General features: G+C 34.0%; 2 protein-coding genes across 2 annotated transcripts in view; one reads left to right on the top strand and one right to left on the bottom strand.

Annotated features, from left to right (window-relative positions):
- Positions 1-6,888, bottom strand: part of LOC117335507 (leucine-rich repeat protein SHOC-2-like) — a 34,566-nt gene extending 27,678 nt beyond the window's left edge. Inside the window, exons 1-2 of the mRNA XM_033895545.1 lie at positions 5,660-6,888; positions 631-762 (exon numbers count right to left, since the gene is read on the bottom strand). Coding sequence (XP_033751436.1) covers positions 631-762; positions 5,660-5,917 — 390 coding nt within the window. The 5' untranslated portion in view covers positions 5,918-6,888. The remainder of the gene's footprint in view (positions 1-630; positions 763-5,659) is intronic.
- A 9,857-nt stretch (positions 6,889-16,745) lies between these two features.
- LOC117335506 (60S ribosomal protein L32-like) lies at positions 16,746-22,404 on the top strand. The gene is made up of 4 exons (XM_033895544.1): positions 16,746-16,862; positions 17,805-17,904; positions 20,421-20,573; positions 22,211-22,404. Exons 1-4 carry the CDS (start codon positions 16,771-16,773, stop codon positions 22,367-22,369), a joined length of 504 nt encoding a protein of 167 aa, XP_033751435.1. The 5' UTR covers positions 16,746-16,770; the 3' UTR covers positions 22,370-22,404.
- Positions 22,405-22,965: the final 561 nt, after the last annotated feature.

The raw sequence follows: 22,965 nt of genomic DNA, 5'->3' as shown, positions 1-22,965 counted from the left end.
TCTGTTGGCCATGTTGTTTTCAAATCGGTCCCAAAATGCAATATGCACAACTAGGGACCAAGGGGAACTTATATATGAAATATTAGATCCCTTTAGTACTTTGTGAGAAAAAGTGATAACATGAATTGTTTACGGACAGATGATGGATGGACAATTTTAAAGGACGCAGGACGATTCAGGGTTTTTTCTCCCAAGTTTGGGATGGGGCCTTTTTGCCTCATTTTGAGAAGAAAATTGGTGAATTGGGAAAGAGTTTTTCAGGAGTAAACTGCTAATATTGGGAATTTGGCCTAAATAGGAAATAATTTCAATTGGGAATGGGGCCCATTATCGGCCCAAAAAAAAACCCTCAGAAAAAGCCTTGCGATTTGAATAGCTTGCCATCATCACATGGTAGGCTAAAAACATCAGTAATCTGTCATATTTGACCTTTTTATTACCTTCTTTGGAAGGTTTGACTGTTACAATTTGTAATACATATATTAATAAGCAGAAGTTGCTAAACATCTTTTACTCAATTACTGCCATCAATTTCTTGCAAAGAATCATAAAGTACCATATTTCTCATGCAGTTCAATAGAGATAAGAGGACAATTTTCATTGATAAAGAACTTTGATATAATGACCTACCAGGTCTGCCTTGAGTGAGGATTTCTTTCCTGGCATAGTGGGTTTGGCACGGTTTTGGCCAGGGTTTTTAACTGTTACCATCTTTGGTCTTGTAGGATCTACAGGAATGGTACCAAGACTGCCTTTCTTCTCCTGTAAAAAAAGAAAACATATCATCAGGTTAACATGATGTCAAAAACATATGGAGAAAGCAAGGCTTTCAGCATTTTGAATATATTTTGGTACATATATACTATAGAAGGAAAAAAACATCTAGAATAAAAAATTTCAAATTTAACCTGTTAAAGGTTTTTTTTAATTATGAATTTTCATGGGCCTTTGTTTATTGATTTAACTTTGTAGTCATAGAATCTGAAGGAGAACTTGGATCAGGGTTTGAAAGGTCGAGAGATAAAAATGAGGGCCCCATGATTATGTACTAAAAAGTCTGAAGTTGGTAAATAAACTTTTGCTGAAATATCCTCAGAAAATATGAACAAGTTATTTGTTACTGAAGTTGAGGTCAAGGCCAAGAATTATATACAAGTTGTGGCATTCCCATTTTGGTACACAATGCAAATCTTTTTATCAAAGATAGTCTATACATGAAATATGTTTAATTATACGGAGTGTACAATTACAGAAATTGTTCACTAGTCCATGCCGAGGGATAATAGTATATTTTTATACTGAAATACTGCTGAGTTTAACAGGACTGTATACGTACAATAAAACCAAGGGCTGGTGTCTATTTCTTTTAAAACAAATCCAAATCAAATTTCTACTTAACCAGTTTCACATTTTTTTCTGAAGAAAGGTGTCACATGGTTTGTTTTCCTCAATAGAATTAAATACCACAAATCAATGCCAGTAAAACCAAGGAGAATGCTCATTTATTCATATATTTTTCTCTATTTTTTTTTAGGGGAGGGGTGCCAAAATTTCAGTTTAATCCCTAGGATTTTCTCCCTATAATGAGACAAAAATGTCTCATTCTAAACCAGTGCAAAAACCACTGCTGGGCTGACATAGAGTACCTCATCCCCTCTGCATAAATAAAATAAATCTGTCCAGGGCACAGGGTAAACAAGACAGCTAGCACAAAAGGCTATGCATGCATTCAGGTGTAATGTTATATATATATATGGTGTAAAATTATGAGATATCTTGTCCACAGGTTTTTTATTTCAAAAGTGGTCAATTTGGTTTATTTTGTTTGACGTCCTATTAACAGCCGGGGTCATTTAAGAATATGTCTGGTTTTGGAGTGTGACCTTTGACATTTAACCTGCAACTAATAGTATGATCATCAATCAAAATCTAAATGGATGTAGAACTTGATGCTGCAATGCCATGTTGTGATGAAGTAAATCTTTTTCTCAATCAATTTCAAAAAATCTGATTTAAATGGTAAAGCCTCATTCACTGCTAACTTGCATTTATATATAAGCCAGCGTCAGAGAAATTGCAAATGTGACAATTTATTAATTATGAAGTTGATTATAGCATAAAGCTGGCGACACAAATCACAGTTGCAAATACATGATATTTCATTTCCTTTTAAATCTTAAGTACAGAATTGTTCAAATAATAGCACTAATTTTAACATCAATTTTACTTTATGCTCACATAATTAACTTTCTAGATTTTAAAATTGTATAAATGCACTTCCTCTAACAAATCTTCCTTATGGTTTAATTTTCAGGGAATAATACAGCTGTTAAGGACATAATTGTTACCTAGAACTAAAGCTTAACTGGAGTATATAGAACTTGATGCATACAATGTAATAAGTTGTGTACTAACCTTACGGACAGGATTTTAACACTTAGAGACCGGCTGAAATGTTGGGATAGATAACACAGATGTTCTTGGTGATATGTATCAGTGAGTTTGATATGAGGAATGTAGTTGAAATAACCAACAAATTAAATACTAAAGAATTTCCAGAGGGTTGTGAGCAGCTGGCAATGAGTGTTGCAAATTGTGTGTTTTATGTATAGGGAATTTATACAGAATGACAAGCAAATTAAATTAAGAAATTTTCACTGAGGTAATTAGTTTGAACTTTTTCCTATATACCGGTACATATTATGACCATTTATGCATACATTTCAAAACCCTTGGAAACATTGATATATCAGAGAGGTTTTTTTTTTTATAAATTTCAGTTTTATTTACAATGAAGGCCATTTTTTTTTTAATTATGTCTTTAACATATACTAATGGACACAAATTTCAGAGCATATACCTGGTACAGACGGTCCGAGGGATCAACACCAACATTTTGACTAAAGTAATATTTACTATACATTGAATATTTTACAATACGTTAAAGAAGAATGATCAGAAGATAACACAGTTCACCAAGTGGGTTGAAATTGGGATTTTTTTTTAAAAGTGAGCCGAAGGTCAACGTCAAGGTCAAAAGGTCTGCGAATGTAGTATCAATGGAAGAGTGTTGTCAGAAGGAACATGTGTCAAATACTTTGGCTGTATTCTCATTAGCATAATAAGCATTGACAGAACACTTTATAAAAACATAAACTAGGTGTCTAAAGATGATGCAGACATTGGAGGTATAGCAATATAGCTCCCTTGGAATTTGTCCGGACAAGCCAAAACCTTTAAAATACAGAAGACCCTACAAACAATAACCATCACTTCAGCCCAAGGCCCCACATTAGTTTCCCCTTAAAACAGCAGTGCCAGGGATACAGCCACTGAACCTACATGGGTTATGTCTTCACTGAGGACGGGTATCATGTCAAAACAAGGGGACCCCAAGAACACAATTGTGCATTTACTGTTGTCCTTTAATTTCTTTCCATAACACTGAACTAGTTATGATATATTGTATATTTCTGATGACATACATATATGTTCACGATCCCACATACTTCACCATATATTTTGAATAGTTCAGGTGTGAACAGAATGAGTGGTAAATATTAACTTATCACTGATCCACTACATAAAATCACATATAAAACAGAAGATCTTCATAAAAATTCTTTGGTTATTTTCTCCACCAAACAGGTGCTAGTACAATAACATGTACCCTGGATTTTCCAAGGTTTTCCTGGATATCAAGCATTACAATACAGGTTCGAAATTCTTGAGATCAAATTTGTCCAATATTCATACCAATATATAATATAATTGATCTGATCTGTTTCTTTATTTTTTTAAGTTACACATGCATTAATATTTCAACTAGTCATTTACTGACAGTTCAGATTTGCATTACTGAATATTTCCATTGCAATTATAGTATTTCTTGATAAATAGAAGTAATAAAAATCTGTGAAACTAGGGCTCCAGTGGGCCTGTATCACTCAAGGACTGTTGCCAATTGCAACAAAATAAAGTATCTTGCATGTAAATATGACCTTTAAAGTTGGTCTAATTTGTAAGATTTATAAAAAAAAAAACCTTATAGCTAGAAAGGCTAAACTGACACTAAATTTCTTATAATGTTTCATTTTAAAGATGCATGGATCATACAAGACAATTCTGTGAAATAGTCCCCCACCAAATGTGAAATCATATGACAAGAATGGACAAACTCTAGATCTGCTTCCTTTGATGTAGGTCAAAATGTAGGTCAGCGTCAACCTACTTTTGATACATGGCACATCACCTTACCTTGGTCAACCCGTACCCCATTTATAAAGTTCCAGTAATGAGTAGTGTAGGAAATGGAGTCTGGAAACTTTTTTTTCTTTGATTTAGTTCAAAGGTCAAAATGTAGGTCAAAAAGGTCTACTTTTGGTAAATGGTACACCACCTCACTAAGTGTTTGGTAAACGTTAACCCACAAACAAATCAAAGTATGAAGATACAATAACAAGTCGCTATTGCAGGAGTCTACAAGGAAGGGTATTTTCAAATTCAGTGATCATGGTAAAACATTTCCCTGTAGACTTTATACCACTACTCACATCTCTACGACTCAGACCTCTACGACTCACAGGGCTTTTTCTCACTGGTTTGGGAAAGGGCCTTTTTGTCTCATTTTGGGAAGAAAATTGGTGAATTGGGAAAGATTTTTTCAAGAGTAAACTGCTAATTTTGGGAATTTGGCTGAAATATGAAATAATTTCAATTGGGAATGGGGCCCATTAATGGCCCCAAAAAGCCCACAGAAAAAGCCCTGACTCAAGACCAAATATGATCAAAACATATGTCAAGTCATAAAGATGAAGGCCTTTTAAAGGATTAACATATAGTATTACATCAAATTCCTTGTCGGGCCTGCACCTTAGCTACTAGGTCGGTATAGGGGAGCCAGACTCACCAGTTACCCCTTCACCAAAGGATTGCACTAAATAAATGGACAAAGACCTTCATCCCAACAGCAAGGTTTTAAAGCTAATTACTGCCATCTCCCATATTGGGCCCAGTCCTCTGCCCCTTGGGCTGTCAGACCTAAAGTAAATGTATGCAGTTCTAAATAAAATTTTGTTTGAAGTATCCTTGTGTGTCAACAGGGGATCTGTACCACCAAATATGGTTGAAGTCTTGTCAGCTGTTTATGACAAGAAGCAAGATTTAAGAAAATGTTGATGGACAGAAAATGAACAAAAGAGGTGCTGCGTCATAGCATATAAGCTCACAGGTATTTTGACCGTAAGTGAGCTTAAAATAAAGAAAACCTGTAAGACCCGAGATATGCATGTGATATATCACATGATCATAAATGAGAATGCTGTGATCTGATGTTGACAAACTTTACAAGGCTTCTCCTCCAAAGTAACACCAGAATATGTTATACAAAATTATGGAATGGTGGTTTTGTAGTTCATATCTAGATCTTACAGAAACACAGGGATAACTCTGGAGGGGGGCCATAGGCCATTTCCCCAATATTTTCCAAAATGGCCCATCAAAACTCTCAAATTTCTTCAATTTTCTATGTTTTGGCCTATACGATTTCTGAAATCATGTCAAAATGGCCAATTATTTTTGGGTCCAGGGTGAACCCTTGAAACAAAATATGATACCTGGTTTAATGCCATTATATTGATCAATTTCATATTATTCTCACCTTTCCAGAGTCAATTGGAGGATCATCTATGTTGATTTCCTCTGTTCCATCTGGACTGTCACCCATAGTGCTAGATACAGAGTTAGAGGGTTTAAATGTACTGTTGTAGTCTACTTGTTCAAAAGATCCACCCTGAGGTGAAGAAATACCGTGTCCTGCAAGAGGCGTAGAAGTTTCTCCAAGGTAGTCGGCTAGACGATGTGCTGTAGCAGAATTATCTCGTGATGGTGGTGCTTGACGGTTGGATTTCCGACTCATCACAAAATGTCGCTTTTATTGAAACCATGAAAAATCCGCTTGCATTGATGTGTTGCGTTTCCCTTTATAATCTCAAAGCATATTTTAGGGAGAGCAAACTCATGATAATAATGTTAAAACAAAAAATATCACAAATTGAAGAGGCAAATACACCAGCCAGTTATTACATTGTTTACATGAAGTCCGGAAAAATGTTCTTTAACACGTCATCTAGCTCGGACATCAGATTATTTTGAATGGTGTCACTTGACGCGATAACAAAATAAACAATATCAGCCTACATGCCATGTACAGCAGGTAAAATATATTGGTTCATCACATCATTGTTCATCATTCAAGAGGACCAGTATTGATTTTATCCACATAAACTCATCAAATTAGCTTTCAAATATACTGTCAACTTATAACGGGAAGTTCACGGCATGTCTCTACAACGAACCATCTGTCTTACTCTCAAGCACGTGAACAATAATTTGCTAGGTTATGATGAGTCGATACACATAAAAACACACGTTGGTTTCAATGATGTGAAGAAAACATATCAATATTCACTGAAAATCGGGCTCGATTTACTATACAATTTACACTGATGACAGTAACAAGAAACTGGTCTATAAGTCTGAAACCAATAGTGTCTGAAAACAAGCTTCCTTCGCCAACAACGTGATCATGCTGACAAAGATATCCTTCGTCCGTCTTTACACACGATGGTTTCTCACGAAGTCATCCATAGGGGCGAAAACGAGGCTGTGACCCAGTTCCCCCATCTGTTCCCGTCAAAAGACTACAGGGATATCGACTAAAATATTCAATGCTATTGTTGTTACCATACAGCAAATAATGTATTGCGTCGATCAGATTGTTCTTTCAATACTTCTCTACCATATGTTCATTGCAAAAAAATATAACTCTTCGCGCAAACGAGAAATCGGCAAATGAAAATACCTTGCATGTCATGTTGCTGCAGAAAATATCACATAGGTTCTAGACATGCGCGATCAGTATGCGCATACAGACATTTGTGTAGGAAGTGACGTCAAAGAATAGTTAAAAAGAGAATTTATTATGTTGATAAATGAACATTTGTGTACCTGTAGCTCTTGGTAGAGAAAAGCCGCGATGAAATATCGAATTATTTTTTTCTTCTTGGCGACAATAGAAACTTTCATTTTTTAATGTATATTATATAGATCTATTATTGTTTTATTCAAATGACAGGTGCTTGTTTTTTGGTGTTGATATAGATCTATAGATCTTGATTTGAAAAATATGCGTACAGTACGTAACGTGTTGGCGTTCTCGACATACACTTAAGTTCATCCCTTGAACTAAACTTCATCTGTGTAATTGGATTGGCTTAATAAAAGATATGCACATCAACGGACGTATTTATAGATCTACATGCATTGATATATTTTTATTTCATGCATTTTGACAAATGTTAATTGCTTTTTTATGGAGTTGTTTTTCAATAAATTTTCTTAGGATATAACAACACGCGTTTGTTACTGTTACTCTTACATAATCCTCTGTTTCATGAAAATTAAGCACAGGAAAAGTCTGTAAAAACTATCGGATGAAAGAGTTATATTTATCTATAGACGCTAGACTGACATCAGTATGTATAAAATCCACTGGAAAACAAAATCATAAGTTTAAGTTAAGTTGATAATGGATGCAGGCAAAAACAATGCCTCTTCATCCATATCTAAAATATACATTGTCAGGAGATTGTTCAACATCATAATTTACGTCAATTTCAAATTAATTTTATATGTAATTCAGTAAGATGCTAATTTGAAGACCTTTCTATATATAACTATCTAAGATAAAGAAATGACAATTAAACGCTTCTCCTTTTTACACGGTGTGTTTCGTTTCCGGAATGCGCTATTTGTTCTACTCAAAGGCGGCTCACGAACGCGATATTATATATTTATACATGTATATATATTCCTCATTCCTCTGTTTCGTCGTGTTCAAGTTCATTTTTTTCTGTTGGCCTATCGGCCCATATACATAAATATTCAACAGTACAATTACATGAAAAACAGACAATGATCAACATAATGTTGTCAACTTATTCTAAACAACATGCATCTCAATAATTTAACAGTTAATTTTTCTGTCCTTTTTGTAAAAGCTATAAATGAATAAATTTACCAGCTTATTCAGTTCTTTTACACTGTTTAACTGTTTTATTAATTTATTAATTTTAAAACACTTGGCTTTCTGTAATAATAATTTTTAATATAGTTTTGAACAAAATCAGAGTAAAATGGACATTGTAATGAAAAAAAATGATACTCGACTTCAATATTTCTAAATTACCACGTGCGCACAATCTGTTAGCCCTTTGAACACAATTTAAGCTTTCTGCCATACTCTATATTTAGAGTGTGTGACGAAAGTATTGTTTTTAACACTTTTTATAAACACTTTTGAAAGGCTTAATTATTTAGATAAAATGGCAAACAAAAATTGATCAATTAAATGTTGATATAATACTCCTCGTGACATATCATTAATCCTATTAATGATTTCTTGTTGATACACATCCTTAATTAATTCTATTTTCCTTTACACTATCAATATAACAATCAACTGCAGTTTCATGTCAGAGATAAGTTAGTCCTATTTATCTATTCCTTATTCGACTCAATTCTATGATCCAGACACGCTTTTGATACACAATTTGAAGTACTTTTCAGTTTTAGCCAATACCTAAAAAAATAGTTCCCTGGTTATATATAATGGGAATATGCCTAATTCCAAATACAAAAATAAAATCATTGCATGTACATTGTAGATTTATTGACTCCAAGTAAACTTTTACAAAAAATGGTATACACTTTTTCTACGTCATGTGCTTTATGATGTTCCATATTTCACTTCCATATCCTAATATACTGTTAATGTATCAAATACAGAACATCGTGTCTTAATATTAATTGAACGATCGCCACTTTTCAACTTACTATTTATGGCAAAATAAGCTTTCCTACCTTGATAAGCAACATGAATTCGAGTCATTTTTCCCCATTGTATCGAATAACATTCCAAGATAATTCAATTCATCAAAGACTTTAATATCTACATTGTCATAAAACCACATTTCATTGTCCCGCTGTCTACCGCCGTATCTGAAGATCATGAGTTTTGTTTTATCGACAATAAGTGTCAACTTCCATTCATTATTATACAATGCATCTAACATTTCTTGGAGTGACGGAGCCAACTCTGCAATCAGAAAGGCGCCCTTTCTGTCGGTTCCGCTTCCTGATTTATTTGATTTAAACATATTTTTTATTGTTCAATATAACAACAAGGATAAGGCACAAGTTATCTCAACTTAGAAACGCCTTCTCCCAAAATACATTGTATATTTATAACATATCTACAATAATATACACTATCACCAATTAAGTTTCTAGAGTTAGATATTTGTTAAGAAGAGGAGAGCTGAAAAGCCAGGAAGAAGAAAAGAATAACAAAAAAAAGTGGGAGGGATCTATTGAAGTGAAATATTCTTAAGTGACCTTAGAACCGATTACTATTTTTAATATAGGTCTGTACGGATTTAAAAATATATCCGTTTTGCTCATCTGACAGGTTTGGAGAACCACAAAGAACAACATTGATTGTGACATTACAATATTGAGAAATGTTGTTGAATAAAATTTGACGTTGTCTTCTATATAATATACATTCTAAAAATTAATGCACAACATTTTCACATTCATTTCCACATTCACATGATGGATCATTAATTATATTAACTCGAAACAAATCATATTTTAAACTGCTACAAGCATGTCGCAACCTTGTATGTAAAACATTTAACTTTCTGTTTCCTACATGATAAAATAAAGGCAACGCGTCGAGGTTGTGTTGGATTTTAGATTTAAAACAATTGATGGATGGTTGCTCTCTGACATCGATTGGTAAATTATTCCATAACCTAACAGTAGACGGGGAAAAAAAGATTCATAAGAAATGGATAATCTATAATTTTGGACAGTGTAGTTTTGGTTATTTCTGACATTATACATATTACGCTCCCCTACTCTTGGAGGAAGTATATTACTTAAATAAGAAGGAGTTAGATTATTATGAAGTTTATACATAAGTGAAAGTTTCTTTAATTTTCTTCTTTCTGATAATGGTTGAAGTTGGGATTCTTTATATAGAGATTGTTTACTAGAAAAAGAAGGCATGCCTGTGATAACTCTTGCTGCTTCTAGTTGAACTTGCTCGAGCTTGTTTACGTCTGTCAGAGAACAACCATCCCATAATTCACATGCATATTCTAATACTGGCAACACAAATACTTTGTATATCCGCAATAGTGTCTTTCTATTCAACAAATATTTAAATTTTCTTAATACCGATATTTTTTTCATACAAGCTTTTTGGATTTCTGATATATGTAGAGACCACTTTGCATCTGAACTAAACGTTACACCTAAATGTCTATGGTTTTCAACACAATTCAAAATTTCATTCCCAAAAGTAAGTTGCATAAGTGGCACGTTTTTAGAATTTGTTATGAATAATACATCAGTTTTTTGTGGGTTGAATTTAGTAAGCCAGTCTTGGGACCATTGATTAAGTTTCTGTAAGTCACTATCTAAAGATCGTTGAATATCTACACAAGATGATGAAGAAAACATCAAGGAAGTATCATCGGCAAATAAACGTGAAACACTATTCAGATTATCAACAATATCATTTATGTAAATTAAAAACAAAAGTGGTCCCAAGACACTTCCCTGTGGAACACCTGCATTTGTGGGGCCTTGATCAGAATATACATTTTTTACTAAAACTTGTTGCTGCCGTCCCGATATATAATTTTTTAACCTACGTAATAGATTACCTCTAATACCATATGCTTCTAATTTAATCAATAAACCCTTGTGCCATACACGGTCGAATGCTTTTGATATATCACAAAAAAATAAGACAGGTGTGTTTTTTTTCCTCAAGAGAACAACATATATTATGGTACATTTCTATTAGTTGGTGTACTGTAGAATGACGAGACATAAAACCAGATTGTTTTTCATAAAATAAGGAGTTATCAAGAAAGTAATTATAAATATACTTGAACACTACTCTTTCGAAAACTTTACCGATACATGATAACAAAGTAATAGGGCGATAATTGGACACCACATGCCTGTCCCCCTTTTTAAATAAGGGTAAAACAATTCCTTTCTTCCAAATAGTAGGGAAAACATTTTGGTTTAATGACATATTAAAAAGAATTGCCAATGGTTTACATACGGAATTTGCAGTGTATTTTAACATGTGGTCGCTAATACTATCGTGACCAGATGCTTTTCCTATTCAGAGAATTTTTAAGATATCACAAATCTCATCAAATCGAACAACAAGAGAATCAAGGTAAGAATTTGTTCTACAGTTAAATGTTGGTAATGGAATATCCCTATCATCTATAGTTGAAATGGAGCAAAAATAATTATTCAATATATTAGATTTTTCAGTATCATCAAGTTCAACATTTCCATTATCAGGATTTACTAATGGTGGAATAACTTCCTGCAAAGCAGACTGTTTAACTAATTTACGAACAAGTTTCCAATACGATTTAGGATTACTAGTATCAAGTTTATCAATTACATCACCAACATCATAAAATAATTCCCTCGCGTGCTTTTTCATGTTATTAACCTTGTTTCTTTGGTTTTTATATTTGACTTGATTGGAGGTTGATTTTACACGTTTAAATTCTTTATGGAACCGGTCTCGTAACCGCATAGCTTTCCTGAGTTCAGAGTTCATCCAAAGTTTATCATGGGGTCTTATAGTTACTATTTTTTTAGGGATACATTCTTCAGCAAAAGATAAAAACTGCTCGGTAAATTTAACACTAGCAATATCAACGGAATCAAAATTTTGAAAAAATGAGGTCCAATCAAAATGATTTATCAAAACGTTAAACTTATTAAAATTAGCATGTTTGTATAACCAAACTTCACGAGTATAAGTACGAGAAAGGTTTACTGGTACAGACAAAAATATTACACAAGCGTCATGATCGCTAATGGTACGGTCAATTGCAATGACATGTGAATCATTACATTTAGAAATATCACTTATTAAAATTGGATCTAGTAAACTATGTCTTGTCATTCCATGCCTGGTTGGTTCATTAATAACATTTGTCAAATCTAGTTCTAACATTATTTGATATAAAACATGATTATGTGATAAGGTAAGTAAATCAACATTAATATCTCCAACTATTATCACATTGGATGTAATTTCTAAAGCTTTCTCCACTGAATATTTATAATTTTCCCAAAAGGGATGACATGAGCCTTCTGGTCTGTATACAGTACCTAATAATAAAATTTGATTCGGCATTTCACCTTGTATCCATATAATTTCTCCACCCATAAATTCAAGGTCAACTCTTCTCCGCTTCCTCCTGTAACGACTTCTCTGATTCTCTTTCATATCTTGTTAAATCGTTTCTGATTTGTATTGAGGAAAAGAAATTCTACTATTTAAAAACATTCCTTTCTTTGGTGTTTGCGTTTAAAAGCGAACTAGAATAGGACGGTGCCTATTTGCTGTGTCCCTGGACTCTGTTCTCTCCCCTTGTCGTATTACTTTTCCTGGCCCTTCGATATCCCGCATACTTCTAATAAGTTTTCAATTAGATACTAGTGTTGCCTCTTCTTCTACACGTTTCTTTCCATAATGATGAGTTTGTTCCAGAACTTCAAAAGAATAATGCTGTTTTCTCTCTATTTCTATTCTTTTATTTCAGAAATTATTTCTTCTCATCAAGTTCATTTCCACTTTGGTGTTAATGTTTCAAGTTTCGCAACCCTAGCTTCATATTCTCGCATTATTTGATTGCATCTTTCTTCTATTTTCTGTCCTTTAGAATCGATGGTTACTCTGCGTGGAGGACAAAACCACATCAGATCTAATTTTGATAATATTTCATATCTCTTCGAATCAAAATCCGGGCATCTGATGCAGAAATGGTTGTGACATCGATCACACTCGATGACCCCTTCTTGCAAGTACACTGTTCATCCATCAAAGCGTTTTTGAATTCGAAAGATTCTTCCGAGTTGGACACCATCTGGGAAACCGATTTTGTTCTGCTTCCTGTACTTCAGGCTTTGCCTTTTGCCATTCTTTCTGTTATTTCGGGAATCATTTTGCATCAGACTACTAATACTGGATTCAGTATGCTCTCCTGAATAATTTCATAATATTTGCGTCGATAGTTAACCTAACAATTTCTTTATGGTGAAATATCGATGAAAAGCACTCATTCGTCTACGGATCGAGCTCCCCGATATATACGTATAGTAAAAATATTTTGCACGCCTCTGTCAAGTCCATGGCACTTTGATAGCATTTTATAGTCCTCTTTTGTGTCGCCACGTGATCTCCTATAGCAATCGAGTGGTATAGGATAGGTCATTTAGCTTTTTAGTTTTTTAAGCATCCTTATAACAAAGGATTAGGCACAAGTTATAACAACTTATCTACGCCTTCTCTCAATACATATTTGCACATAGAAGACTAGTAATACAATGAAAACTATCTGCGATAACGTAACTCTGGACGACGGACGGATAATTTCTCACAGATGGTCGTCATCAGAGCAGTGTAGGCAGGATATGAATATTCGTTCTAAATGAAAACATGCAATTACAGAACGTGTTACATTCCTAACCTGTTGCTGGACAAAAGACATTTGAATGCAGGTCCACGGAAAGATATGGGTTTCCAAACAAAATTGTTTCCAAATTGAAAAGTTTAAAGAGTTAAGATTTTGGGTAAGAGTATCCCTTTCGTTTCTGAAAATAAAATCTATAAAGTAGTGAAATACGTTCTCACAATGGTTAACTCAAGTACATGCTGTATTATTTACAATGTTTGCGCCAAAGATATAATAATAAGGGAACCACATTGGTGTCTTAAGCCTTGTGTGCAAGATATTCATTTAACGATAACTGACCCCAAAATATATAGGCGGGGAAGACTATAAATCTAATGAAGGTAGTACACGTACTACATCATTTAAGGCATTCAAACTTTGAAGGGTAGAAGGTATACAACAAGAGCTGGTACGAGAGAGAGAGAGAGAGAGAGAGAGAGAGAGAGAGAGAGAGAGAGAGAGAGAGAGAGAGAGAGAGAGAGAGAGAGTCTCAATTGAGAACACGTGTAGTTATTATTGTTTCGCAGAGCATAGCGATTGTTTTCACCAATAATCATGGTGGAAGAAGATGATTTAGGAATTCATCAGTTATATTTGCTCTGCATCTTAAACTTTGTACTTTTGTTTTGGCCTGAAAAGAAAACAAGCTGTGTTCATTAAAGATTTACCATCGCCGTTTAAAACCGTAAATGCTGGCGTTCCTCAAGGTTCAGTTCTCGGTAAACTTTTCTTCCTATATATACATAAATTTTATTTTCCGTGATCTTTCCTCTCTGTCTAGGCTTTTTGCAGACGATACCTCTCTTTCCTACTCGTCCAATAACTTAAATATTACTGAAGCTGAGGTAAGAAGTGATCTAAGAGAACTTGATATTTGGTCCAATGAATGGCTGATGTCCTTTAACCCTTCCAAAACTGAGGTCCTAGTTATCTCAAATAGACAACTTCCATTTATTCCGTCCTTCACATTTGACAATACCCCCATCTAAATCACTAACCAGCATATAAACACTTAGGAGTTATCCTTACTAACGATTGTAAATGGAACATTAATGTAGAATACATAGTTAATAAAGTAACTAAATATATAGCTACACATAAATCAAAACTTACTTTAAATAGAAATTCACTAGAAAAAATGAACTCATATACGACCTCTACTTGAATATGCATGCGAAGTATGGGACGACTGCGGTACAACAAACTCATTGTCATTAGAAAAAATAAATTTAGAAGCTGCAAGAATAGTAACAGGGCTACCCATATTTACAAAAACAGATTTCTTATATGAAGAAACCGGAAGGTTACCTCTTCCGAAGTGAAGAGACGCTCAAAAACTGTCTTTATTTTATTCTAAATTAATAATCTGGCACCATATTTTCTCATCGACTTATTGCCAACGCATATTGGCAACGTAGTTCCTGATAATTTGTGAAATGCACATTTATTTAGAGAACAACAATTTCGTTTACAGCTCTCAAAAAAACTCATTCTTTCCTTCTACTTCAAAACTTTGGAACGACTTGAATAACAATATTAAAAACTCGCCTTCTCGATCTAAGTTCCTTCAAGTCTAATTTAAACAAATCTATGGCGGTAAATAAAAGATGCATATATGTAACATGCAGTTTGTTAGCTATGATCCTAGAAAACTAAATATTTTTCACAGCCAACTAGGAAATCGAGCAAGTTCACTAAATTACGATCTTTTTAGAGCTAATCTCGTAGATTCGCCTGATTGTCAATGCGGGCATCCCTGTGAAGACTGCTATCACTTTTTCCTAATTTGTCCCTTGTATGTCAACTTAAGAAGAACACTGACTTGTTATGGTACAGTCCTATAAACGTAGATGTTCTCTGTAAGGGTGATCCTAACATTTCTCCAGCTGACAATATAAAAATCGCCAAAGCTGCAAAACAAAACAAAAATTATTTCTGATAAAGTCAATTATTAATTATTACATATTACATTGTCTTTTCTTGTCTTTTCCTTATCATATTTTAGAATATTTGCATATGCCATCTGTCATTATGTCATTATTACGGGAGAAGTCATTTATAAGTTAGTAAAACTTTCTGACGAATCCCTTTGTCATTTCATGTCAATAAAATATGTTTAAACTAACATTGAAGCGGGATTTACTATACAAAGCGTGACTATGTAATGCGGGATTTATCAAACGTGTTCAATAATTTGGTACGCGACCAGCCTTAAAGGTAATGACATACAAGATTATGGGACGAGTTGAATAAATTCCATATTACACAGCCACATATGGTATGTAAGATTTTGTATATCATATAGGCCTAACTCGTAAAGCTTTCACAAAACACCTACATATAAGATAAAGGCGAATTTAGATATATGATAACGAATATGTCTACTTGGGTTTCTTCAACCACAGGCGTGTACATCTTGTTGGTGTTGGAAAAAAAGCCCCTACTTCTATTTTTTTTTAAACTTCTGCATACTAGGAATAGGGGCTATTTGTTTTTCTCTAAAGAGGCAATCGTGTGATGTCATATTCATTGTGACGTCATAAATGATTACGACGACACACTAGTTTATAACATAGCCTTTTGCCGAGAGTAGAAAAGGTCAATCATTTCGATGTATAACAAGGATGTGAGGCAAATAGAACCGAATTGGGTGTGATCTTTTTCATTTTTAGATAAGTATATTTTCATTAGATTTATATTTACTTGAAGTAAAGATAACTATTTATATGTCTGAACTAGATATATCGGCATCCAAGTCAAAGTACACATATTTTAATCCAATGAGTAAAGACTTGTTACATTTGGATTATAGATATTTAGAACATGGAACTTGATATCATTATCTAAAATACACTAAGCATTTTTACATATATGCTTTTTATAATACAATCTTTCTACAATATAAGTTTCTCGCTGGTCTTCAATAGGCCTAACTGTTATATTCCCGTATTTCAGATTGTCTATGTATTTCTCTGGTATTTTTATGCATTTTTGCCAAGAAATTCAAACACCATATCATTAATACTGATTTAAAAGAATTAACAGCCAACTACTTAAATATGCTAACACCTTATATAGGAACACGGAAAGCATTCTGTTAAATAACACTTTTAAAAAAGTATAGAAAAGTTTTGGTTACATGGGAGTTATCTGCCTTGGTATACGTGTAAATGCCGTTAGAGGTCGACACTGTGTGTATTTCCTTTTCCGTCTTCTTCCTGGCAGTCGAAGGTCTGAAACTTGTTGTTATAATAAAATCTATTCTCATCTTCCATCTAATTAAGTTTGAAATGCTGACATGAATGTATTTTATCATCAGTATATTTCTTAGAACGGTTCAGTAATTAATCCTCATCAAGTCCTTGAATTTATGGTTAAAATAGTTCCCGAAGAGTTTCAACTCGACATTTGTAACGTGCATCTTCGATTAGGTGTAGAATTGTTACTCGCTACTTGTTTACAGTTCTTAGCTATTAGGACTTCCCGAGTGAGCTAAAATATAATATAAGTTCTCATACCACTATATGTTAATCTGTTGATTGTATGACATGTATGGTTATCATTTATCAGTCGGAATCGTAACTAGATGCGATATATAATAAATAGCTACTGGCTGCAAAGTTGCAATGGAGATTGTCTTAAATTCATTATTAAGTTGTCTGTATCTCATAATCTGTGCGATAAATTTGACGTAGACTGCCTTTCAATCCTGAAGATAGGTGTCCATGGTGTTAGAGGTTAGAGGTGCAATTTATGAGTCTTTTGTATTAAGGAACTTGCATTTTCAAAAAGCGGGTTTAAAATAATTTGATAGCTTTAATTTTGAAAGTATTTGACAAGGTTTGCTTTTGTTAAGAGACTCGAGTGTTGTCCATTTTTGTGGAAAGCAATTATTCACGAGCATCTAGCTTGTGAAACATTTGATAAAGCAATGCTCTTTCCTTCTGTTCTCATTTTAATTTCCAAAGATCTATTGAAGATGATCATGATAAGTATCTGCCAGACAGTACCGTACGCGTTATGTTATGCGATTATATTGCCACAAATGTTAATGAAAGGGAAAGACTTTCACATAGTTACCAATGATTACAAAGTTGTATCAAGATTAATCAGTTAGCATATATGTACACAAAATTGTCCTGTAAATCTGGAGTACTTCTATATTTTTTTCAGAAGCAAGATGGCTGTCCGACCACTTGTTAAACTAAGAAATGTACACAAGCGAAACAAGAAGTTCATTCGCCACCAGTCTGACAGATATGACAAAGTCAAGGTAAGAATTTTTCAGATGTTTTCTTTTCTGTAGGCTGTATTAATTCTTGTCCTCTGTCCCCAACACAAGATCTTAGACATTTTGATGGACAGTTGTCTGGTGTAAGGAAAGAAGCAGAGCTCAAAGTGGCCAATTTTACCAGGTGGCCTTTTTGGCTACCAAGTCATAAAATCTAGGCGCCACGTGAGTTGGAAAAGTTAGTAGCCCGGCCAAGTTGTCTCAACTTTAAAAAATATATCTTTTAATTCTTTAATACAATATAACATCTCTCTGTAACTTTTTCGACTGTGAAGGTCATTAGCATTGACTGCATCCTTTGAAAGATTAACCAAATCGCAAATTTACCCATTTTTTTAGTCGCCATGCAGGCGCCTTATAGGTAAATAACTGGTCGCCAATAGTGAATTTAAGGCGCCATGGCCACTAAAATAGGCACCACTTTGAGTCCTGAGAAGCCACTTTTAGATGAATTTCTATAATACAATTAACATCTTTTGTGGTCTCTAATTACATTATATTTTGCACCGACAAAAATAAATATGCCATATGATAAATGCTAAATTGTTTAATCATTATACATCTACGGTAAACCTCCGATTAATTTGAACACACGGATAGTTCGAACACACATTTTTTTCAAGAAAAACAGTATTTTTTTAGCTAGTAATAGTTCGAACACTGGCTGTTTATAACTGACACCATTTCGGATAGTTCGAACTTATCAAATGAAGAACGTAAAGTAGGCAAACTCCATTGAATAGCTCGCGACGACCCGGCCCCGATGACCGGCCCAGAAAAAATGCCAAGATTTAAATTTGATCAACAAGCACGTTTAGGTTATAAGATTGTATGCGTGATCATTAGAATGCGTCTGTGATTTAATATATGCCACATATTTTAGCTTTAATTCAGTTGTTGTTACATTGCAAAATACACCACGCACGAGACAGCTGATTGCAAAATTTAGGCCCTGACAATGTATAAATAACATGCGATATTTGTATTCGCGCTGTGTATGGCAAACTAAGAAATCGTCCGTGTATTTTCACATATAACTAGTGTTAGCTTAGCATTATCATTATTTAATTGTGACTGGACAATCTCTTAAGTATTGTCAATCAAGGTATTACCTGAAAACCTGCGACCTCACGCTAGGTAAGCAGGCCACGCGAGGTGTCGCTTGCGGTAAAGTTGAAAGGATCGGCCGCCCGATCGTGCCGAGTGACGTGAAGAGCATTCATATCCAGTCAAAACAATCCACAGGTGTCCCAATTAGTGATGGATAATTTTGCAGGTATCAACTATGTTTTGTAGATAATACGACTGGGCATATTTAAAAGCAGACATGTTGATGTTCTGACCTAATTTTACCAGCACATATCGCCTATTTTTACAGCAGTGACAACAGGTTATGAAAACTGCTTTTGGTGTATTTAAGAGACCATTTATTACAATAATAAAGTGATAGTTTCTCATTCAGATAAAAAATATAATCATGCAAAGATTATACTGTACAAATGTTTAACTTTTGTGTCACAAATGAAACGTGTACTGTACTGTTTTGGGGCCTACTGTAGCCGATCCACGAGCGGCTTCGCGCAAAAACCATCATAATTATCGCGAAATGAAGAACGTTTAACGATCAATTAATATTGAATTAAATGAAAAACTATCATTTTACTTAATTATAAATGTGCCATTGTTCAGGCCGCCGTTGTTACGTATCAGATTTATGATGGATGTGTTTGTGTCTAATGATTTTACTCTGCCGAGATTTTCGCCGATATTGTCTCGAATAGTTCGAACTCGCGCATATTTTCTGAAGCATAATTTCGAATAATTCGAACAGGTTCGTCAATATTTATTTAATTTTGTTCGAACAAACCGGAGGTTTACCGTATATATGATGAATGGAGATACCTTTTAATCTTAAAATATTTACATTTAGCATTTTATCAATGTTTCATTCTATAGATCTAGAGCTATCAGTTTGGGAACTCTCTCATATATAAATATATATATTCAATGTGTACAGTAATAAATTTTGCTTTAATTATAAGGTGCAAATCAGAAGGGTAAAAATGTAGTGAAATAGACACACCTCTTCAATCAATTTTGGGAAGTACAAAAGTCTAAAGTGGTACTTGAAGCCCTAAATTTGCAATTTCGCTTATTCATGTTATTGTTAGGTGGAGATCAGAGATTTTAAGAAAATACAATGACAGACTACCAGTCAGTGCATCATCTGTATATATCCTTTCGATCATGAAAGGCGACATTTATTTTTAGAATTCCCTGATCAAATGGGACTCTTCTGTATATTTTGAATGAAGTCCTCTTTATTTTCTAAGCTTCAAAGGGTCAGCTTCATTGCGAACTTTGCATTTTTAAGATACTGAATGCAAACCCTGTTCACTGTTTTGGGAATGGGCCCTTATAATTTACCAGCATTCAAGAAAATGAAATCCCCTTTTAATTCTTTTATAATTTATCAATATTAAACATTTTATTTGCAGCAAAACTGGAGGAAACCCAAAGGTATTGACAACAGGGTGAGACGGCGCTTCAAGGGGCAGTTCAAAATGCCCAACATTGGTTATGGAACTGCCAAGAAGACGAGGCACTTAATGCCAGATGGTTTCAGGAAGTTTCGCATTCACAATGTTAAGGTAAAAAAATCACAATGGCGAGATGGGCATTGAAAATAATGAGATATACTAATGAATATCTGGAAAACATGGAGGCTGTTATTAAGATTGCTTACAAATTCACTCAGAAATATTTTGCCACTGTATACAAGTTTGATGAAAAAAACCAGTTTTCAAATGATTTTTTAGACCTGACAAACAAATAGGGGTGAAACCATTCACTGCTGTTTAACTCTATTTTTGACGACGATTTGGTTCATTGTGCAGCATGCATATGGTGTCCATATAAGTGCATTTCAAAATGTTTATATCCCATTTACAAACAAAATGCAATGATAGAGAAGTTTTTACGATGCAGAACTTGTGTTTTTTTCTCTGAAATCTATTGGCTATTTTGACAAACACAGCATAACATTAACAGATGAATTGTGCTTTATAAATTACAAATCATAATCAATCCGATGATAACTTGGTTCTAGTGCTGTGTATCAGCAGCAATCTCAAGGTACGATGCATATTGCTGTAGATGTCTCGATACCATATGTATTGTGTATACATGAAATGGTCAAAAATTGAAACAAATTGGGGAATACTTGAGGTTAAATCTGAAGTTTTATTGACACACATTGAACAAATGACAAAAACAATAACATTAAACGGGTCATATTTGAAATAAGGACTTGTGACAAAAAAATGAGAATTAAAAATGTGATGATTGATTAACTGTATGACTAGACAAAGTATAGGACTACCTGTACCTGGTACTTAACTTAATATTATTTCGGAAAATGTTTTATATTCGCAACAAAAACAATTCTGTAATAGAAAAAAAACTGACAAAATTATTTAAATCACTGGACATTAAAATGGGTTTTTTTTTTTTTTTTTTTTAAATAACAAAATTTCAAGTGAATTTTTGGGTTTAAAACTTGAAGTACCCATAAAGCAGGATAGGTGAGACGTAATAATTACTTGAATTCTAGTCAGACAGGGGCACAGATGCTTTATTGTAGTAGTGGTATTACGATTCATCGATGTATCGTCTATCCTTGATTTGTATCGCGATACTTGAAAATGTGTAGTTATATCCCTTGACCAACGTTAGCTTACGTTTTGTAGTAAACAACATGGCTGACAAGGCCGTTCAGCAGCCTATAATATAAAACTGCCTGTTGGAGTTTTTTCAAATCCAAATTATCTAAATTCAAGAACGTTTTATGGGAAATGGACAGGAAGTGTTTTTTTGTAACAAATGTAGATAAACACTCAAATATTCCAGAAAAACCACAAACAAAACATGATGACTACGATGGAATACCAGATATCTGATAGGTCATCAGCTTCTCATATATCGTGATACGTATCGTATCGTGACCCCTGTATCGCGATACAAATCATATCACTACCAGCCTTGCGATACACAGCTCTATTTATAAGTGTCTGGTATTTTGCAATTTGTAAAAATATAAATATTTTAAGATGCTGACATGCACAGAAATAGAATATATCAAAAATAGAAATCACTTAGTGTTACGTTATTTACTTATTTTCGAGGTCGGATAACAGAGAAATTGGATGTCATTGATGATAAAGGCTTAAGGGGCCTGTAGATCAGAGATTTCGAATTTTGTATATAAAAAGCTCTTTTATGTTTACAGGAGCTTGAAGTACTCTTGATGCAAAACAGAACCATTGCTGCAGAGATCGCACATAACGTATCCAGTAGAAAGAGGAAAGAAATCGTTGAGCGTGCCCAGCAGTTGTCCATCAAAGTGACCAATCCAAATGCCAGATTGAGGTCTGAGAATAATGAGTAAATATAGGTGTACAATAAAAAAAAAAAGGACAGAAATCATATTTTTGTTTTCATTTCAAGTCACTGTTGTGTGCAGTTACTAGCCATACAGCTCAATACAGCTTTAATATACTGTTATAGCAGTAAGTGAATTGTCAAATCAACCAGTCATAGAATGATTATGATGCAACTGTGGAAGAGATCCTAGTGGGATTGGTTTTGATTGATAAATCAATATTTTTATATCATGAAAAGCTGAGAAGAGGCTAGAAGGCCTGTATAACCTAACAATTGTAATTATTGTGACAAAATACTCGAACCTAACTTCTATTGCAAATGATTTCCATTTTGGGAACTGCCCCTCGGTACCAGACATAGGAGTCAATATTTCCCCTTAAGTAACATTCTTTTCTTCCTCTATTGGGCTATGATCCCTCTGAAGGAGGTTGAGGGCACAGGCTACTGTTCAGTTAAAAGGTTTATTGACCCATAGATTCTGCTGATAAAATTCAAACAATATCTCCATTTTTAGGTCACCTGAGACAAAGTCTCAATCTCAAGTGACCTATTCTAATCCCCTTTTGTCCGTCGTCGTCCGTCCGTAAACAATTTACATTT

The sequence above is a fragment of the Pecten maximus genome, chromosome 10 (genome assembly GCF_902652985.1).
Source record: "Pecten maximus chromosome 10, xPecMax1.1, whole genome shotgun sequence".
NCBI classification, from domain to species: Eukaryota; Metazoa; Mollusca; class Bivalvia; order Pectinida; family Pectinidae; genus Pecten; species Pecten maximus.
The sequence above is the reverse complement of the archived record's forward strand: the minus strand, read 5'-3'. Positions and strand labels throughout refer to the sequence as shown.